General features: G+C 36.4%; 1 protein-coding gene across 11 annotated transcripts in view; it reads left to right on the forward strand.

The window, feature by feature from the left end:
• Positions 1-17,736, forward strand: part of GULP1 (GULP PTB domain containing engulfment adaptor 1) — a 179,676-nt gene that overhangs the window by 105,707 nt on the left and 56,233 nt on the right. For 9 of the 11 annotated variants that reach the window (XR_004307906.1, XM_015867845.2, XM_015867841.2 and 6 more), the window contains exons 6-10: positions 1,500-1,637; positions 3,205-3,321; positions 3,701-3,793; positions 11,471-11,698; positions 14,535-14,673. Coding sequence is in view for 10 of the 11 variants with exons in the window: in XM_015867845.2 (XP_015723331.1) it covers positions 1,500-1,637; positions 3,205-3,321; positions 3,701-3,793; positions 11,471-11,698; positions 14,535-14,673 (715 nt within the window). In the remaining variant the exon portion in view is untranslated. The remainder of the gene's footprint in view (positions 1-1,499; positions 1,638-3,204; positions 3,322-3,700; positions 3,794-11,470; positions 11,699-14,534; positions 14,674-17,736) is intronic. The other 2 variants (XM_032445748.1, XM_032445747.1) reach the window with 1 other exon arrangement.

The following is a 17,736-nucleotide window of genomic DNA, read 5'->3' on the forward strand; positions in this document are numbered from 1 at the left end:
ATTCAGAGAGTGACACTGCCTTTTTTTTTTTTTTTGCTTCTAACTCTAGACAAGACCACGGTTCATAAGCCCAAAGGGAAAGAAATATTCATATCATCTTTATTGCAGCTTTTGCATTTTCTTTGTGTCGTAGGGCAGAAGGGGGTACAAAAACACATTCAAAAGCTGTTTTAGCGTAAGAGAATTTAATTGTAAAATACATTAGAGATTAAAAGAAATCTGTGGGATAGACAGTACGGGGGGAATAGGAACATCTTAATCTAGTAACAGTGTTATTACAAACTCTGATGGTAATCAGCTCTGAGAAGCCTTTTTATCTCTCCCACTTCTTTTCCTGAAGCTAGATGTAAAAGCAAATGTGAATCAAGGTTTCTGTCTTTTTGCCAAGTTTATCTGTGCATTCTGATTGCGTACTTGGCATACAGAAGGAGAACTACAGAGAAGTGCTGTCCTTTAATGATAAAAAGTAATTACATTGATTTATGAAGCCATAAGAGCTCACACAAACATATGCTGTTACTGTTTGAGCTGTAATGGAAGGACAAAATGTGAAGGATTTGGGGACATGGTAAAATAGGATGTGCAGAAAAATAACTGTAAAGGTTGAGAAAGAGAAATCTTTCTCAATCATAATTGGAGTAGGGGGAGGAGAAGGGGAAAGCATTGGCTGTAGGGTACATTTGTGGATAAACTGCTGAGTGTGGGGAAGGCGTGCCCTTGCATATGAGGTTACAGCAATCTGTGCACCCCGGTGGCAAAGAAACACTTGGTACTGTAGATGATAGTTCACATCTAAACCACATATTTTCCTTTAAAGCAGATACTTCTTTCCCATGTTAGAAGCCAAATAAAATAAAAATACCAGGACTTGGAGAACAAAAGCAAAAACAGCAAAAGAAAAGTGTTTACAATTATTATATTTCAATTTTATTGAGACCTTTAAGCTGAAGAGCATTGCCACTGCAACTTAAAAGTATCTGGGACGCACTTTTTAATAGACTTAGAAATAACATTTAAAATATGCAAGCAGTTATGTTAAAAAGTTATTACTATTACAATGTGTTTCTGCTTTTTGTCTCTATTTCTAGGTAACAAAGTCTGTTCTCTGTGCTTAAGGTAGAAAGATAAGGACTCATTTCAGCACAGCTGTTTTAGCAAAGCCTAGATGATGAAATCCAAAGATGGGGTGCACCTGGACAAAGAGCAAATTCTTTTATGTAATCAGTTGCTAAATAAATTGCATTGGGGCACAAGGCAGCAGTAAAAACTACTTTTCTATAACAGAAATTACTGCCCAAATAATTGCTTCTAAATAAACACTGTCTGACTAAAAACTTCCTGTTTACATTCAGTATTAATGGGAACATTTCTTCAAGTAGATGTGTAGAACTTCTGTTATACTTTTAGGTTCATTTCTTCAGCTCTCTCGTGTATGGAGATTTTCAGTACCCCGCGCAACTATAGCATTTCCTTGAAAATCATCTTTGTTTTTTTTCTAGGAAGTTCAACACAATTGCCAACTCCATAGGATATCATTTTGTGCTGACGATAAAACAGACAAGAGAATATTTACTTTCATATGCAAAGACTCAGAATCAAATAAGCATCTGTGCTATGTATTTGACAGTGAAAAGTGTGTAAGTATGCAAGCTTCTTATTACAACACTGAGTGCCTATTATGGAATTTGTTTTAAAATTAGGCAAGAACAGTTAGCAGAGGGAAGCAGCCTGCCTGCTAATTGAGGTCAGTTTGGTATGACTTATAAAGCTAACGTAGTGCCTTGTAAGTTAGATGCCTTAATTTGTGAAGAGTCATTATTTCCTTTTACAGTGGTTTTCTGGGAGAATTCTACTTGCTACCCAGCTCAACATCCTAGTCCAAGCATCTGAAATACTTAGAGAGCAGTGCATCCCACCAAGCTTGAAATGTTTGCACAGCTGTTTTGCAGAGATTACTGCAACCCTGTAGCTCAGCTATCATCACAGGCACTTCTGCCTATGTGTCAGCCTCAGCCTCTACTCAAATGTTTTAAGTATTTTTTTTTACATTACAGCAGAGTTCCCCCTACCCTCCACTCTGCTACATATCAAGTTTGTAATGCTGTGATGCACTTCCAGAGAATTTATTTCACCAACCACTGGCATTCTCACGTGTCTGTGATAGAACAGGGCAACTGCTCAGAAGTATGCAATAGCAGAAAAAAAAGTTATAATTCGGGACAGGAATTGAAGAAAATGGTGTTTAGTCCAAGTAGGGTCATGTGTTTTCCTTGGCAGAAAGCAATTACCAAGTTAAAACAACAGAATCAGCACAGAAACATGGATGCTTGTTCTGTTGTTATTTAGAAATCGAAATAGTTTCTAATTTATTCTGATGTAGGTGAGAAAGTAGGAAGGAAACTTTTGATATTGGAAAAAAAATTACATCTTCATTGTCACAGAATTTGCTTGTAATTCAGTATTGCTATGCCATTTATATATATATATAGATTTGTTACACACATGTGCACTGCATCTCTTTACATTTCTATCCTGTCAGTTTCATTCATGTTTCTGTCATTTCATTTGACACTGCACGTTCTGCATGCCTGTGCCATTTCTTATCCAAGTCAATGTTGTACTGTTTTTCCTCTGTCTGATATTCCACTTAGTGTTTTTTCTTTCTGCTTTCACTTTTCTATTCATTGACAGGGATACTGTCTTGTTTGGTACGTTTTCTTTTAACCAACCCTCTTCCTTTAGAGGAAATAGCAAGGAATGCATAATCCTCCTGTCCATTACTGTTTTCTTTTACTAACAGTTACTCATTTAAAGCAGTTCCAGTTCAGCTTTTTGTCTGTTGAGTCTAATTTGATTACAGTGTCTCTGGTAGTGATTTGATTATTATTATTTCCCACTTAAGATATAGGTAGAAGCACTAACTCTCCATAACTGCTGTAGGAAAGTCTTCAGATGCTTCTGCTGAGTGACTTAGCTGTTGTGCCGATGGATAAGGGGCTGGGAACTGTTCAAGTTGCATTCACAGTTGTCTATGTTTTGCAAAGGAGTTTTCGCCGTGCCTCTTTGCAGTGTTGACTTCATGAGAGATGAAGCAAACCATTTGTACATAATATACAGTGTATGTTATTTTGTGATCATCTGAAATGAAAGTAATTATATAAAATATTTTTAATATGCTACTTTTGATTTATGTTTTGTACAAAGGCCGAAGAAATAACTTTAACAATTGGCCAAGCATTTGACTTAGCTTACAGGAAATTCCTGGAATCTGGAGGAAAAGATGTTGAGACAAGAAAACAGATCGCAGGTTTACAGAAAAGAGTAAGTTCTGGTCTATGATTTTTAAAGACACAGTAAGAACATCCCATCGTACTTGTTACCTTCTCCTATGACAGCATTATCTTCAGCCTTCTCAGGCTGCGGTGAATATTAGCAGATACTTAAAAAGAAAACAGAATGAAGACTTGATAACTGTTAAACATTTTAATTTCCTGTTTTTAAAGGTGACTAAGAGAAGTGAAGGACTGAAATATGTATGATGTAGGTCTTCAAATTTTACTTGTTACTTGTTGTAGTCAGATAATTATTGCTACTAAATTTCCCGAACTCCATTGTTTTAAATTCTAAACAGACAACTAATAGATATAATTGAAATGAATTAATATTCCAATAGCTGTTGCATTAACCACTTGCTTTATAGATTCAAGAATTAGAAACTGAAAACACAGAACTGAAGAATAAAGTTCAAGATTTGGAAAACCAGTTAAGAATAACACAAGTACACGCGCCTCCAGTAAGTACATGAACTTTGCTCTTATTTCCAGTGTTACTTTGAATTTATAATCATATCTATTATAATGATCATTTATGCTGTTTCCAGTGATGGGTTGACATCAAGTGATCACATAACAAATCTGATGAAATGCAGTAATGAAGTAATAGCAGGATTGTAAGACAGGTGCAAATGCCAGTGTCAATAAGCTGCAATTTTTTATGCGTCTTGTTATATGTATTTGTTGCTGCGTGAAACCAATTGTATATATTCCTATGCAGACTCCTGAGTATGCTATGTAGGGATTAGAAACTCTGTTTTGCACGGATTTGGAAAAGCTATTTTGGATTTTTGGAAGACTGTTCTGTCACGAGCTTATTGTTACTTATACCTGCTGTATTCTTTATGACCTCCTAAAAAATTTGTCTTTATTTCAAAGGAGTCCTTAGGGTCTTGGTGAACTAGAAAGGATGAGCAGGTAGAAGGGATCAAATGAGGGTATTCTATCTATACACCATCAGATTACTGTAGAAATAAATAAATAGAACTGCATTATGTAATTATATGCAAGCCTTAGAAAAGAAGTCCGGCTGCTTTTAAGCTGTGTTCTTTGGGCTATCTTGTTCATGCCCCAGATGTACACCATTTCACTTCCATAAGTCAGGACAAAGTAAAGATATGCTGATAGCAGTGATGGCAGTTTTTCTGTTGGATCTGTATGATGCTGTATGTATGATGTTGATGAGATGTTTGTTTCCATCCAGTAATTAGCTTCCATTTTACAAAAGTCTGTTTAGCAGGGAAAGAATCATAAATGATTAATATTGTGTAACTCTCACAGTGAAAACTGTTAATACTGGGTGTCTTCTCGCTTATGAAGAATCCAATAAACTGTACCCAAATACTAGATTTTAAAAATGAATGTGGTAAATTATTATTCTTCCTTAACTAGAATAACAGCTAGTTGCCTTTAGTAATGAATATAAATAATTTAATTCAATTAAAGAATCTTTCATAAATTCTATTAAAGATACACTCAAGTTTTTTTATGACAGACACAGCTCTCTTTCATTTATATTAAAAAACTTGCTGATTGCATTTGCTAATAAAGAAAAGTATTAATAATGATTAAAGCAGCATTTTGTAGTGGGGACTTGAGTTTATCTTTTAGGACAGTGTCATCTCATTCCTTATTAAAGATCTAAAACAGAACAGTAATTTGTAAGGTCTAGATAGTGCTTTTTATTGATTTTGGTTCAATTAAATGGATATTGCTTGAAACTTAGGCTTCAACAAATAGATATTTTAATTATTCATGTTTACTAATATTATAATAATCACTAATTGACAAATATGTTATCATAATAAGAATTACTCAATGATGTAACAACCTATTTATGTTAAGTGGGCATTGATTTTTGCCACTGATTAGACTGAGATGAATGATTTGGATAAACACTGGAAGAGGTTTCCCAGGAGGGCTGAGGTGTCTGTGCTATTGGAATTATTCAAAGCTTTGCTGATTTAAGCAATTGCAGTTCAAGGGATCCTGTTTGAGCAGGAGTTTGTTAAGTGATGTTCCAACTGAAGGGAGTTTTTTGATGAGTTGTGTAGATGGCAATTACAAAAAAGAAAACAAAAAAAAACCAAACTGAAACAAAAAAACAAGGAAGATGAATTCATTTTGTAAGATGATTGACCATTTTGACCATGAGCCAACAGTGTGCCCTTGTAGCCAAAAAAGCCAACGGCATACTGGGGTGTATTAAAAAGAGCGTGTCCAGCAGGTTAAAGGAGGTGATCCTCCCCCTCTACTCTGCCCTGGTGAGGCCTCATCTGGAGTATTGTGTCCAATTCTGGGCTCCCCAGTACGAAAAAGATAGGGATCTCTTGGAAAGAGTCCAGCGGAGGGCCACTAAGATGGTGAAGAGCCTGGAGCATCTCCCCTATGAGGAGAGACTTAGGGAACTGGGTCTGTTTAGCCTTGAAAAAAGAAAGCTGAGAGGGGACTTGATCCAGGTTTATAAATACCTGAGGTGTGGGAGCCATAGTGGTGAGGCTGGTCTCTTTTCAGGAGTGCATGGGGATAGGACTAGGGGTAATGGGATGAAAGTACAGCATAGGAAGTTCCGCACGAATGTGTGGAAGAACTTCTTTACGGTAAGGGTGATGGAGCACTGGAACATGCTTCCCAGGGAGGTGGTGGAGTCTCCTTCTCTGGAGATATTTAAGACCCGCCTGGATGCCTACCTGTGTGACGTGGTGTAGGGAGCCTGCTTTGGCAGGGGGGTTGGACTCGCTGATCTCTAGAGGTCCCTTCCAACCCCTACAATTCTGTGATTCTGTGATGCTGTTAGAGGTGAATTAGTTGGATTTTTTTCTGAACTGCAGTTTAAACATGGAATTGCCATGTTATTAAAAATACCTGCAGTAGTGCTGCAGAATTTCTCCGAAGTTGGAAAAGAAACGTGACAGCTCTGTTTTGTGATCACTTTGTCAAAGTAAAATTTTAAAATCTGCTGACAGTATTTTGTTAAATATGGAAATACAATAACTCATATACATAAAGAGGCAGGATATTCGTCAGAGGGAATCATACTTCAAGTGAGTCCATTTCTAAGCATTTTCTGTTGAACAGGTTTGAAAATATGCCTATCTGCAGACACTATTCATGCTGCATGTTATCTGCTTATCTCTTATGATGTGAAATGTTTCTTAAACAGTCAAGTCCTTTTTTCTCACAACTTTCATACCCCTACATGGAGTTATAAAGGGATGTCAGTGCCAAACCAGAACACTGCCACCTTAGTTAACAAGCGTATATTTGCAGAAGCAGCAAGGGGTTGTGATGACAATTTCCAGAACATAACAAATATAAACATTTAAATGTTGTGCATGGCATTCTCACATTGAGTTCCCCATCCTTAAGGAAGGGAGCTGTAAGCTGTGCAGCCGAAGCAGGCATTTCAAACTGACAGCTGATGTCCCATATTTGGACTTTAAGTACTTACCGAGCTTGTAGTGTGAAACAGTGAGGTTAGATACCAAGCGATGACATTGCTGTGGTTGGTTAAAACGTTGTTCTAGAACAGAATGTCTTGACCACTTGTCAGTCGCTTGAAAACCATGGGAGTGTTCGTGTGCAGCCCAACGTAGCATTTCTTTAATCCCGCTTCTTCCTCCTGAAGTTGATCAGTTTTGGTTTCTGTAATCCTTTTACACACATTAGTTCTCCTGTAAATTGTGAATGAATCACAGAATCACCAAGAGTGGAAAAGGTCTCCTAGATCATCCAGTTTGATTGCCCACCCATCACCAGTGTTTTCCACAGAATCTTGTCCATTGATGCAAGAAAATGAAGTTGATGGAAAATACCATTAGAAACTTCCATTCCTACTCCTAATGTATTATTTAATTGCCTTCCCTGATACTAAAACATGTCCAAAATCTGCAAGAGGGGAAAATGCAAGCAGTGTGAGTTGGGAAGCTTCACATTAGGTACATAGTTAAATTATTAAGACAGTATTTTACCAGCTAAACCACTCATTATTACCTCTTTTAAATCCATTCTTTTTTTAGGTGATGAAACTGAATGTCTGTTGAGGTGTTAATTGCGTGCCCTTGGTCACTTGCTTAAAAAGCCACTCTTGAAAATCGAAAAAAATAACAAAAATGACCTTTAAAAACAAGGCTTGATCTTTCTTTAGGTCAAATTATAGTCTTGTATTTTGTGAAGTACAAAGGAAAATAATCTAAAGAATCAGGTGCTTTCCTGATTCTTCTCCTCCTAGTGATCTTTTGAAGGACATGTAATGGTTTATTTGAGGACTTCTTTTAACTGATAGCAGGCTGAAATGGGCACAAATAATTTACATGAATAATGCAGTTATGTACCCTTTTATGCTTTTGCTGAATACAGACAGCAGTTTGTTTCTGCTTCTGAGAAATATACCTTTCAAAAGTATCTTATTTCTTGATAGATGGTGTCGCTACTAAAATGTTTCCTTGGTTGCTCTGTAAGTAGGTCAATTGCCAAAGAAACTTCTACCCAATTTAGTTGCTTTTTTTTAACCTGTTCATAAATGGTTTAGAAAAAACTTCTTTCTGAACCCATTAAAGAAGCCATTAAAGTAGTGAGAACATAGTTGGAAATGGAAAGAAGGAAAACTAAGGCGTATAACAAAAATCAGTAAGAACGTTTATTGTTAAAATTGAACACTAAACTGTCAGTCTTCTTGATGCTTTCTGTTTGTGCTATAACTATTTAGCTTTAAGTTTTTTCAGTAAGTTCAGTAAAAAACTACTTAGCCATTTTTTTTGGTTGGTGTTTTCAAGTATGTTGGTCTTGCTGAAACTTTAAGATGCCAGTCATTAAAATATAAACATAATTGTGTTATTCAGTTGGAAGTGTTTCTTTTTATGATTTCCAGTATGAATGAGTGAAGGTCATTATGTCTTTTAAAGTATTGTCTCCTTAGGATGGTTTGCCTTTCTAGCTGTGCTTACGTAGGCCATGGGAAAAAGTTGGTATGGGATGGTTGTGGTTTTTTTCATTCTCACCCCCCTTGCACGTACAACTGAAATTTCCATTACTCATGTATCTGTGCTGTTTACTTTACGTCTCTTTTAGTGGTTTGGCAATAGATTAATCACAGGTCTTTCTTGCATTTGGTTTTAGTTATATGAGGATGATCTGATTTTCATTTTCTTATTTGCCTATGATGAGGCTGCTTGAGTTTATATCATGATTAGTACTTGGATATTGCTCCTATGCATAAATCCAACTTCAAAAGTCAACACTTCCCTGGAAGTGATATTTCATGATGTCTTACTTTTTTGCTCATTAAAGAGAGCAGCGTGGGTTTGCTGCTAGCTGTACAGACAACCTTTGTGTGGCTTAGCAGCTGCTTACAGTGAGCACCTTCAGGTTTTATAACATAATGAATGGCAAAGCCCAAGAGGCCACTAAGAAACCTCTGAAGAGACCATGGAGTTAGAAAAGGGTTTTGGTTGAAAGGAGCCTTTAATATTATTTAATTCCACCTCCTCCCCTGTGCTGTATAGGCAGGGACACCTCCCTTTAGACCAGGCGCATCCAGCCTGCCCTTGAACGATTCCAGGGAGGGAACATTCACAGCCTCACTGAGCAACCTGTTCCAGTGTCTCACCACCTCACAGTAAAGGATTTATTCCTAATATCTTGTCTAAATCTACCCTCTTCCAGTGTAAAACCATTTGCTATTGTTCTGTCACTGCATGTCCTAATAAAAAGTCCCACCCCAGCTTTCCTGTAGGCCCCTTTTAGGCACTGGAAGGCCACTATAAGATTTCCGCCAGGTTTTCCCTCCACCAGGCTCAACAGCCACAGCTGTCTCATTGCATCCTTGTAGCAGAGGTGCTGCAGACCTCTGATCATCTTTGTGGCCCTCTCTGAACCTGCTCCAACAGCTCTATCTGGGTGGTGTTTTGCAAGAGCAGAACGGAGGGACTAAGTCACCTTCCTCAACCTGCTGGTCATGCTTCCCAGGATGGGTTTGGCTTTCTGTACTGCAAGTGCACATTGCTGGCTTGTGTTGAAACTTTCATCAACCAACACCCCCAAATTCTTCTTGTCAGGGCTGCTCCCATGCTATTTGCTGTCCAGCCTGTGTCTGTGCTTGTGATTGCTCCAGCCCAGACGCAAGACCTTGCGCTTAGCCTTGTTGAACTTCATAAGATTGGAGTGGTGTGACTTCTCAAGCCTGAGTTCATCTGGATATCATCCCTCTAGCGCATTAACTGTACAACTCAGCTTGGTGTTGTCTGCAAACCTGTTGAAGGTGCACTTGATCTCATTGCCCGTGTCACCTACAAAGATGTTAAATAACATGGGTTGCAGGAGCCATCTATGAGGAGCACAACTCATCACCAGTCTGAAAAGAAATTGTTAATCTATTCTCAAGCATGGCTGAAAGTTTTCAAGTGTACCTTGAAGGTTTTCTCTAGGAACATGACTAAGCAAAGAAGGAAAAGAAGGAAGTTAAGACAACTGCATGACTCTCACTTCAGATTGGGGAAAAAGTAAATAAATATTCAGGAACATAGATGTGTAATATATATGTGACAGCTCAGTGCTTCTTACTCTGGCATTGTTACCAAAGCCTCAGTTTTTTGTTTTTTTTTCTTTTTGTAAAATATTATGGATTTGACTATTCTAATGTTAAATAGCAACTTAGAGGCATAGGACACCTCTTAGCTTCTTCAAAAGCTTTAGCATATGCATGTAGTGCAGAAATGAAGTAAAGCCAACATAAAGCCATCTGCAGTTGGAACTGCAGAATGCAGAAAACAGTTCTGGAATGTGTAGGCAAATCATTTGGCTCATCTTTTTCATTAAGAGCACCAAGGGACAAGATGTTCATGTTCTTTCTTCACCTGTTTTCTGACCCTTCAGTTTTATAATACTCTGTGTTCAGTTCATCCTAAATGGGTTTTGTTGCTATTTCATTTGATGTACTTGCAGAAATTACTGTTTGGTTCCCTAAAAGGATTCCTTGGGCATGTTTCTTACTTCAAGTGCTTGAAGACATGACTTTTTGGCTTTTATTTCCAAACCCAGTTAGAAAATGCATTTCACCTGGATAAGATGATAATTTTTGGTAACCTATTAGGGTTTGCAGACATCTTCCATTCAGACAGGAAGTTATTTATTTATTTAAGGTGGAAAAAACTCTTGTCTTACCTGAGAATCTTGCTGGGATGTAGAAGTAAATAGGCCTTATTGGTGTGAGACAGACTGATTCAAGCTCATGTTTGTCTAATTCAGACCAAAGCCTTGCAATTAGCACTTTGTCAGCCTAGATTGATGCTCTTAACAGCTGTTGCAGTGGTTATGACTGTTATTTGTCTCTGTGACAAGCTGTCTGTGAGACCAGAGATCCAAAAAGTGTTAAACACCTCAACATTTTTATTTCTTCAATAGTGAAGTTTTATTTTGTTCAAGTTTTGGATTTGTGCTGCTGTTGAGCAGTAATAAGGATTTATTGGTTGCTTTTGAGATACCTACTGAAAATACCTTTTTCTGCACTGAATTATTCATGTGCACAGAAAAGATGGCAAGAAGGATATTGCTGTCTGTATATGTTTGCTCCTAAATTTTACGGTGAAGGAAACGAAAGAGTCTCATGTTCATGTATGATTTATAATGTATGTGCTGTTAGCTCCTACTGTAAGAAAGTTTTAAGTGTTTTTTGTTGTTTTTTTTTCTATAACTCTCTGTGGGTTTTAAATAGTAGGTTTTGCTCCTAGTATAGAGCAAAAAAGTCTGGCCTGTGCTGTAATCACCATGGTTACTTTATCCCCCAAGATATGTGCTTAACTGCCCATGTAAATATGTAGATGTGAGATACTGCTGCTTTGTTTGTGAATTCAGTGCACCTGACATGTCCACTTTTGGAAAGATGCCAGTTATTGTTTTATTTTAATATAATTATTGAGGTGTAAGTAGTCTTTGTTACAGTTAACAGTGGGCTACTTTTTGTTGCAGCACTGTTTAGTTTTGGTTCTGAAGTATTATTTAGTTTTGTATCCTGTCACTATAATACTGACCAGCAAGTTGCAGTCTTCTTTGAAGTATGAAATGCCTTCTTATTCTTCTTTCCCTGATGCTGCCTCATTCAGTTCCTCAGAATGTTTTCTTTTTCTGTGATTCCTTTTCAGCTGCTGCACGTAAAGTGTGATAATGATGAACATATGTTTCAAAGACCCTCTACTTTTTTCTGGTGTAACAATGAGGATTCACCACCTCCTTGTTTAGATATCTCTTCCATTACACTTACTCCTAGGAGTTCTCCTGACTCTAGAATACCAGCTGGGTTGTTAATACCACCACCTTCCAAAAGTGGTCTTCCAAAGCCCTCCAATGAATACAGCTGTCCAAGACCTCGTGTAATCCTGCTGTGCAAAACCTTTTTCTGTTTTGACTTTCCCATGTTCTTTCTCAGCTGTGTGTTAGCATGTTTAAATTACGCATTTTGTACAGTGATGAAAGGACAGACCAAATTTATCTTTGATTCTCTTGGAATTTTCTTAAAATAAGGAATTTGGCAAGACCTGCTCTATTTTCTATGTAGCTTGTTTCTTCTTTACACTATTAAAATAAAAGGTTTCTTTTAAGCAGCCTTTTTAATTTAGTCCATTAATGATCTCTCATCAATCTTTTATTAAAATCCCCATACGAAGGATAAATGTTCAAGTAAAGCAGTTCTAAAGGTCTAGTCTGAAGGCCTTTTTTCTTGATAAATTAATGGAAAAGTAATCAGCTGTTAAATGCTTTTTAGTGTACTTGATATAAGCTGTGCAAAATGAAGGCTTGAAATTATTTTGAAATACCAGCAATGCATATTGTGTGCTTTGCCATGGCAATGTGCTAAAATACTGTGGACATTTCTTCCATTTGCTAATAACTTCTGGCTGTATTTGGCAAACAGTGGCTTTCTGCATGTATTGATTTAAATACAAATGGTTTGTGTGTTCATAAGCATTTAAAATGTGCATTTATTTAAATAATTGAATTTTAGTTACAAAGAAACTGTATGAATAGTATCAAAATGTTTCAACTAAATAGCGTATAAACAGAAAATGTCAGTGTAAATTTTGGTTGTTGCTTCGGTGATAAAAGAACTTATGACTAAGCATAAATGCTGCTTATTTATTGTAATATTTAAGTATCCATAAAACAGCAAATAAGGAGAATCTACTTTAACATTTATTATCTGAGGCACTGTAGGAATATTCATGAACATTAATGGGCAGTGTAGGTTAATGTACATGGCATGTACTTATACTGAAGCTGATCATGCTTTCCTGTTGCGGACAAAAACTATCTACAATCAGACAGGTATTTCATACAGTATGTTTATGATGAGTCAAGCATGTGCATCTCCCTGCTTTTAGTGGCAGCAGATGACATTGGGCAATCTCCTCCAACATAAATTTTATTGAATATCTGACAGAGAATGAAAGCACCAGAAGGTTAACACAAGGTCCATAAAAGCCACTTCTTTGTAATGAATATTCAGTGATAGCTCTTACACAACAGTCAATCTTTGAAATTGCTAAGTAAGCTCATACTGAGGTCAGTAGAAGTTCTGCAAATGTAAAAATCTTGCTAATTAGATATTTTTTTAAATGCAGCTCTTATCTTGCCAGGGAATATCAAGATGGAAAGAATTCTAGTTTTTGGTTTTTTTTAGTAGAAAAAAGCATCATGTCTTGTTTTTATACTTGCTATTTCAATACTCTTAGCTAGGAATACCCTGTTTTTTCTTTCTTTTTCTTTCTTTTTTTTTTTTTTTTTACAAAATATTTAAGCATTTAAGATATTTCCAAATCCAAATTTAGAAGTATGAACTCAAAATACCAAAGAAATAGGTCATGTTGGATTTAAGAGTAGAGTTTTCTTTCAAAGCACTGTATAGAGTGCAAGATCATGGTTTGAGGTACTTTCCTTCTCTGTAGCTGCTGCAGTCTCCAGAGAGAAGGATTGCCTTAGGGATTTGTTGTGTGTTATGAGTGACACATCAGTTACTGCAGCAGAGACGCTAAAAGAGGCACTGCAAATTCAGTTTCAGGGCCCTGAAAGTCTCAACACTCCAAAAGGCAAATTTATTTACCACATTATGATATTCATCTTTTTTTTTTTTTTTTTTTTTTTTTTTTTTTTCTTTAATAAAAGAATCTGACTAATTAAAACTGCACTTGTGAACTTTCTGGCCAAACTGAGTCGTATTTTAAATGAGCAGATTTTCCCTCTGCCCAACAGCGCAGTCTTTCTTATACATAGGATGTTTTTTTATGTGTTGTCTAATGAATAAAATTAACTTCATTTATGCGCGTATATTTTGTCTTCAGCTTTTCAATCACAATTCTCAACTGTTTGCTCACCTAGTTTAGTATGCAGTATGGTTTGACTTGAGCATGTCTCATTTATGTCCTCAATTCAAGGACTGATGACAGGAAGAATGAATGATTGAAGGATTAAAAAAAGGCTGTAGCATGGTCAAGGTTGTTGTATTTAGGGTTTATTTGATTCTATAGTGTTTTGTAGAAGCCTGTTACTGTGTTGTGTTTTATGAATAACATGACTTCTATTTCACGTAAGATGATAAGAGTTTTATTTCTAAAATCAATATTCAGTGCACTGTGTATGTACAGATTTTTACTAATCAAAAAAAAAAAAAAAACCCCACAAAAAAAAGAAACAAAAAAAAAACCTAAAAAAACCACAAAACTTGGGATGTTTCCATGACTGTGTGTTTTTAGATAGCATGAGAAAGAATTAGTGAAGAAGCAATAATTGGGATTGTGTCTTTTAATTTTAGCTGCTTGTTCCATGCATTTGGTATACCACTGTTGCCATATATTCTTAACAGGGTCTTGTTGAAGACATCTGTATTCATACTTCTGGAGTGTAGAACTGCTAATTACTGGCTTTTACTGGTTTAGCTGTGATATGTGTCTGGTTGTACAGGATTTATTGAAAATGCAATAATTACAGTGCTGCTTATGCGTTTGGAGAGTTTTAGCATGTCGGAGACTAAACTGCAAAAGTCGTTTGCTTGGTGCCAGGAGCTGTTTTGTGCATGCTGATGTTTTGGGTTTGTGTTTTTTTTGAATACTTTCTTTTAATTGTAAATCTGCATGCTGAAAAAAAAAATCAGTGTTGTGTTTTGTTTTTTTTCCATGTGAAACATTGCCCTAATATTTATTGTCCTTATTGTAGGCAGGCTGTGTGACACCTAAATCACCTTCCACTGACATCTTTGATATGGTACCCTTTTCTCCCATATCCCCTCAGTCATCAACACCTACTCGCAATGGTACACAGCCTCCTCCAGTACCCAGTAGATCTGCAGAGATCAGTAAGTTCTTTGACAACTGACCTAATTTTTGCTTTATCTTCAATTTTTTTTAGGAAAACATTAAATAAAAGAAATAATTACATATGTTTTGCATGAAAGGCTAGATACAGGTTTTCTAAGTTGCATTTGTTAATACCATTCAATTTTAATACCATCTTCCCAAAGTCATTACTGTTGCTGCCAAGTTGTATTATAAATAAATATTTGCTTGCTGAAACTATTATGTAAATAGTTGGAAGGAGTCTGTTTGGGGACTACAACGTGGCTTTTCTTTTGCTGTGTGTTTCTAGTTAATTTAGGAAATATTTTACCTTCCTTGTTCTTTTCTTGCTACAATCGTAGCATCTAAAAACCTGTGTTTCTTGCGAATACAGTAAGTGAGCATGGTGATGATGATACAGAAGGAAGAGCTGAAGAAATCCATCAAAATGTAGAGTCATGATGTAAAAATTTTAACATCACTTTTCCTATCGAGTACTGCTTTGTTTTTCAGTTATACTTGATTGAACTCTGCGGTTTTGTGGAGCTCTCCTGAAAATCTCTTAAATATGTTTAGTAACAACTATTTTAGTTTTTAAATGCTTGAAGGTGTTTAGGATAATAATCTCTGCTTAACTGGAGAACCTTTAGGAATCCAGAGATAAATTAGTAAGCTTTAAGTAAGAATCCACACAAGCAGTGCTAGAGGTTGTAGGACTGTCTGTTAGCATGTAGCAATTTTTCTCTTTCTTGCCTATCATAGTATGGATAAAGAACATTAGTGTCACTGGTTGCTGCAGTGTAAGATCATGTTTTGAGGAGTCTCTGCCTATATTGGGGAACGCTCCTCATATATAGAATTTTCAGGTATGAAAGCTGTGTGCAGTCAAAACGATACAGTGTATAACTTCAGTTTATGAGCATCGTCCCCAGTGCCTTGCATATACAGCTTTAACTGCCCCCGCTAAAGAGAAAGCAATGGAAACAATAAAAAAAAAATGCATTCCGTCTCAAGAGAAGGTTTAAAATGGTTTTATGTAGATTTCTTAAATGGTGTCTTCAGAGAATTACGAACTATTCTAATAGTTAATATAGCTTACTAGACTATTAAACCAAATATTATAATACAATTCTAAACTGTTATAGTAAGAATTTTTTGCGCCTTCATAAAAAACAGGTAAACAAAATGAATCCCCCCCATCAGAAAAAAAGACTACTTATGATTTTTTTCATCAAACTGCAGGTATTGCCATAAAATTCATTTCTATGTGCATATCCAGCTTCACAAGTAATAACTTGGATTACAAGATGAGTATTTTTGTTGTAGCTGTTGTCCTGCTTCATTGCCATTGAAGTCACTGCTAGAAGTTTTGCAGGCTTACATGGAAGTCAGTAAATTTCAGTAACCTACTTCTCTGATTTCTCTATTTCTTTAAAGACCGGGCTTTACAATACAGAAAATAATTGGGGTAACTTAATGAACTTAATGTTATGCACTATTTGTGTTTTTATTCTGCATTTGTTTTATTTCGTTTTCAGTTGTGATTATGAAGTTCAGAGACATAGCAGGGCAGTGCTTCATCTTTCCAGCCACCTGCTAATTTCTGTGTACTCCTCTGCGTGTCTTGCTTCAGACAGAATTACAGAATTATATATTGTTCTGTGTATATTACTGAGCTGTGCATTTTCAGGCTATGTCATGGAATCATTGTCATTAAGGTTGGAAAAAAAAACCAAGAACAACCCAACCAAAAAGCCCCCCAACAACCCCAACGCCCAACAAAACAAGGCCCCTAAGAACAAAACCGCCCTAACCCTCAAGGCCCCCAAGGAAGGGGAACCAACCAACCCCCCGGGCCAACCTTTTCAAGAATCAACAACCCTGCAAAAAAAAAAATTTTCCCAAAAAGCCAAATTCCCAAAAATCCCCCCAAACTGGGAAAATAAAAAACAAAAAATAATGCAATCAACAACCAATAAAAACCTTTGAAGGTTAAAAAAAAAAAGGGTAAGAAAGAAAAAAATTTAAAAACAAAAAAAGAACTAAGGGGGTAAAAGAAGAAAGTCCGAACCCAAAAAAAATTTAATCAAACCGGGGAAATTTGCAAGGCAAGAAAAAAATGGTTTAAAAGGTAATGGGGCCAAGAAAAAAAAAACGGCAATTCCTTCCCCAAAAAAAAGCAAAAGGGGGGCAACCAAAAGAAAAAAAAAAAAAGCCTGCCTTTTCCGAACCCAACCTTTCAAGGTTTTCCCAACCCAATTGCCAAAAAACCTGAAAAATAAAAAAAAGGAAATGGGTTTTCCAAAAACTTTTCCAAAAATTTGGAAATTTTAAAAAAAAAGTAAAAAGAACCTTTGCCTTCAACCAATCCCAAAAAAGAAGTTGGAAAACCCAACAAGCCAAAAAAAAGGCAAGAAGGGCCCTTCCCTGGAAAAAAAAGTGGCCCCAAAACAATTAAACCTTTTAAAAAAAAAAAAAGGTCCGGAAAGTTTGAAATCCCGGTCAACAAGAAAACAAAAAAAACAACTGAAAAAAAAGGAAGCCCCAACGGAAAAGGCAAGAAAAACAAAAAAGGTAATTTTGGCCCAATTTGCAAGGTAAAAAGGCAAGGCCTTTGGGCAAGAAATTTCAAAATGAAAAAAAAAAAGCCGGCCCTAAAAAGAAAAAATAAAAAAAGGAAGAATCCTTTAAAAAAAAAAACCCCTTGCAAGGGTGAAATCCTAACCAAAAAGGTGCAAAAAAATAATTCCCCTAAGTGAATTTAAAAGCAACGGCCTGCAAGCCAAAAGGAAAAAATGCAACCCAAGAAAAAAAATGCCTAAACGGAAAAACGGTGCAAAAAAAAGGAAAAAAACCAAAAAAGCAAGGGTGAAAACAAAACGCCGCCTCCCGAAAACAATCAAGAAAGGAACTTTAATGGCCCTGGAAGGTAAGGGGAAAAAAAAATAAATTGGTTCCCGGTGGCAAAACCGTGGTTCCCCCAAAAAAAAAACGGAAAAGAACAATGGGGTGAAATGCCGAAAAATTAATTCAACTGAAGGAACCAAAAAAAACCAAAAACCCGAACGAAAAGGGGGGAAAAC

Source organism: Coturnix japonica, chromosome 7 (assembly GCF_001577835.2).
Source record: "Coturnix japonica isolate 7356 chromosome 7, Coturnix japonica 2.1, whole genome shotgun sequence".
Classification (NCBI taxonomy): Eukaryota; Metazoa; Chordata; class Aves; order Galliformes; family Phasianidae; genus Coturnix; species Coturnix japonica.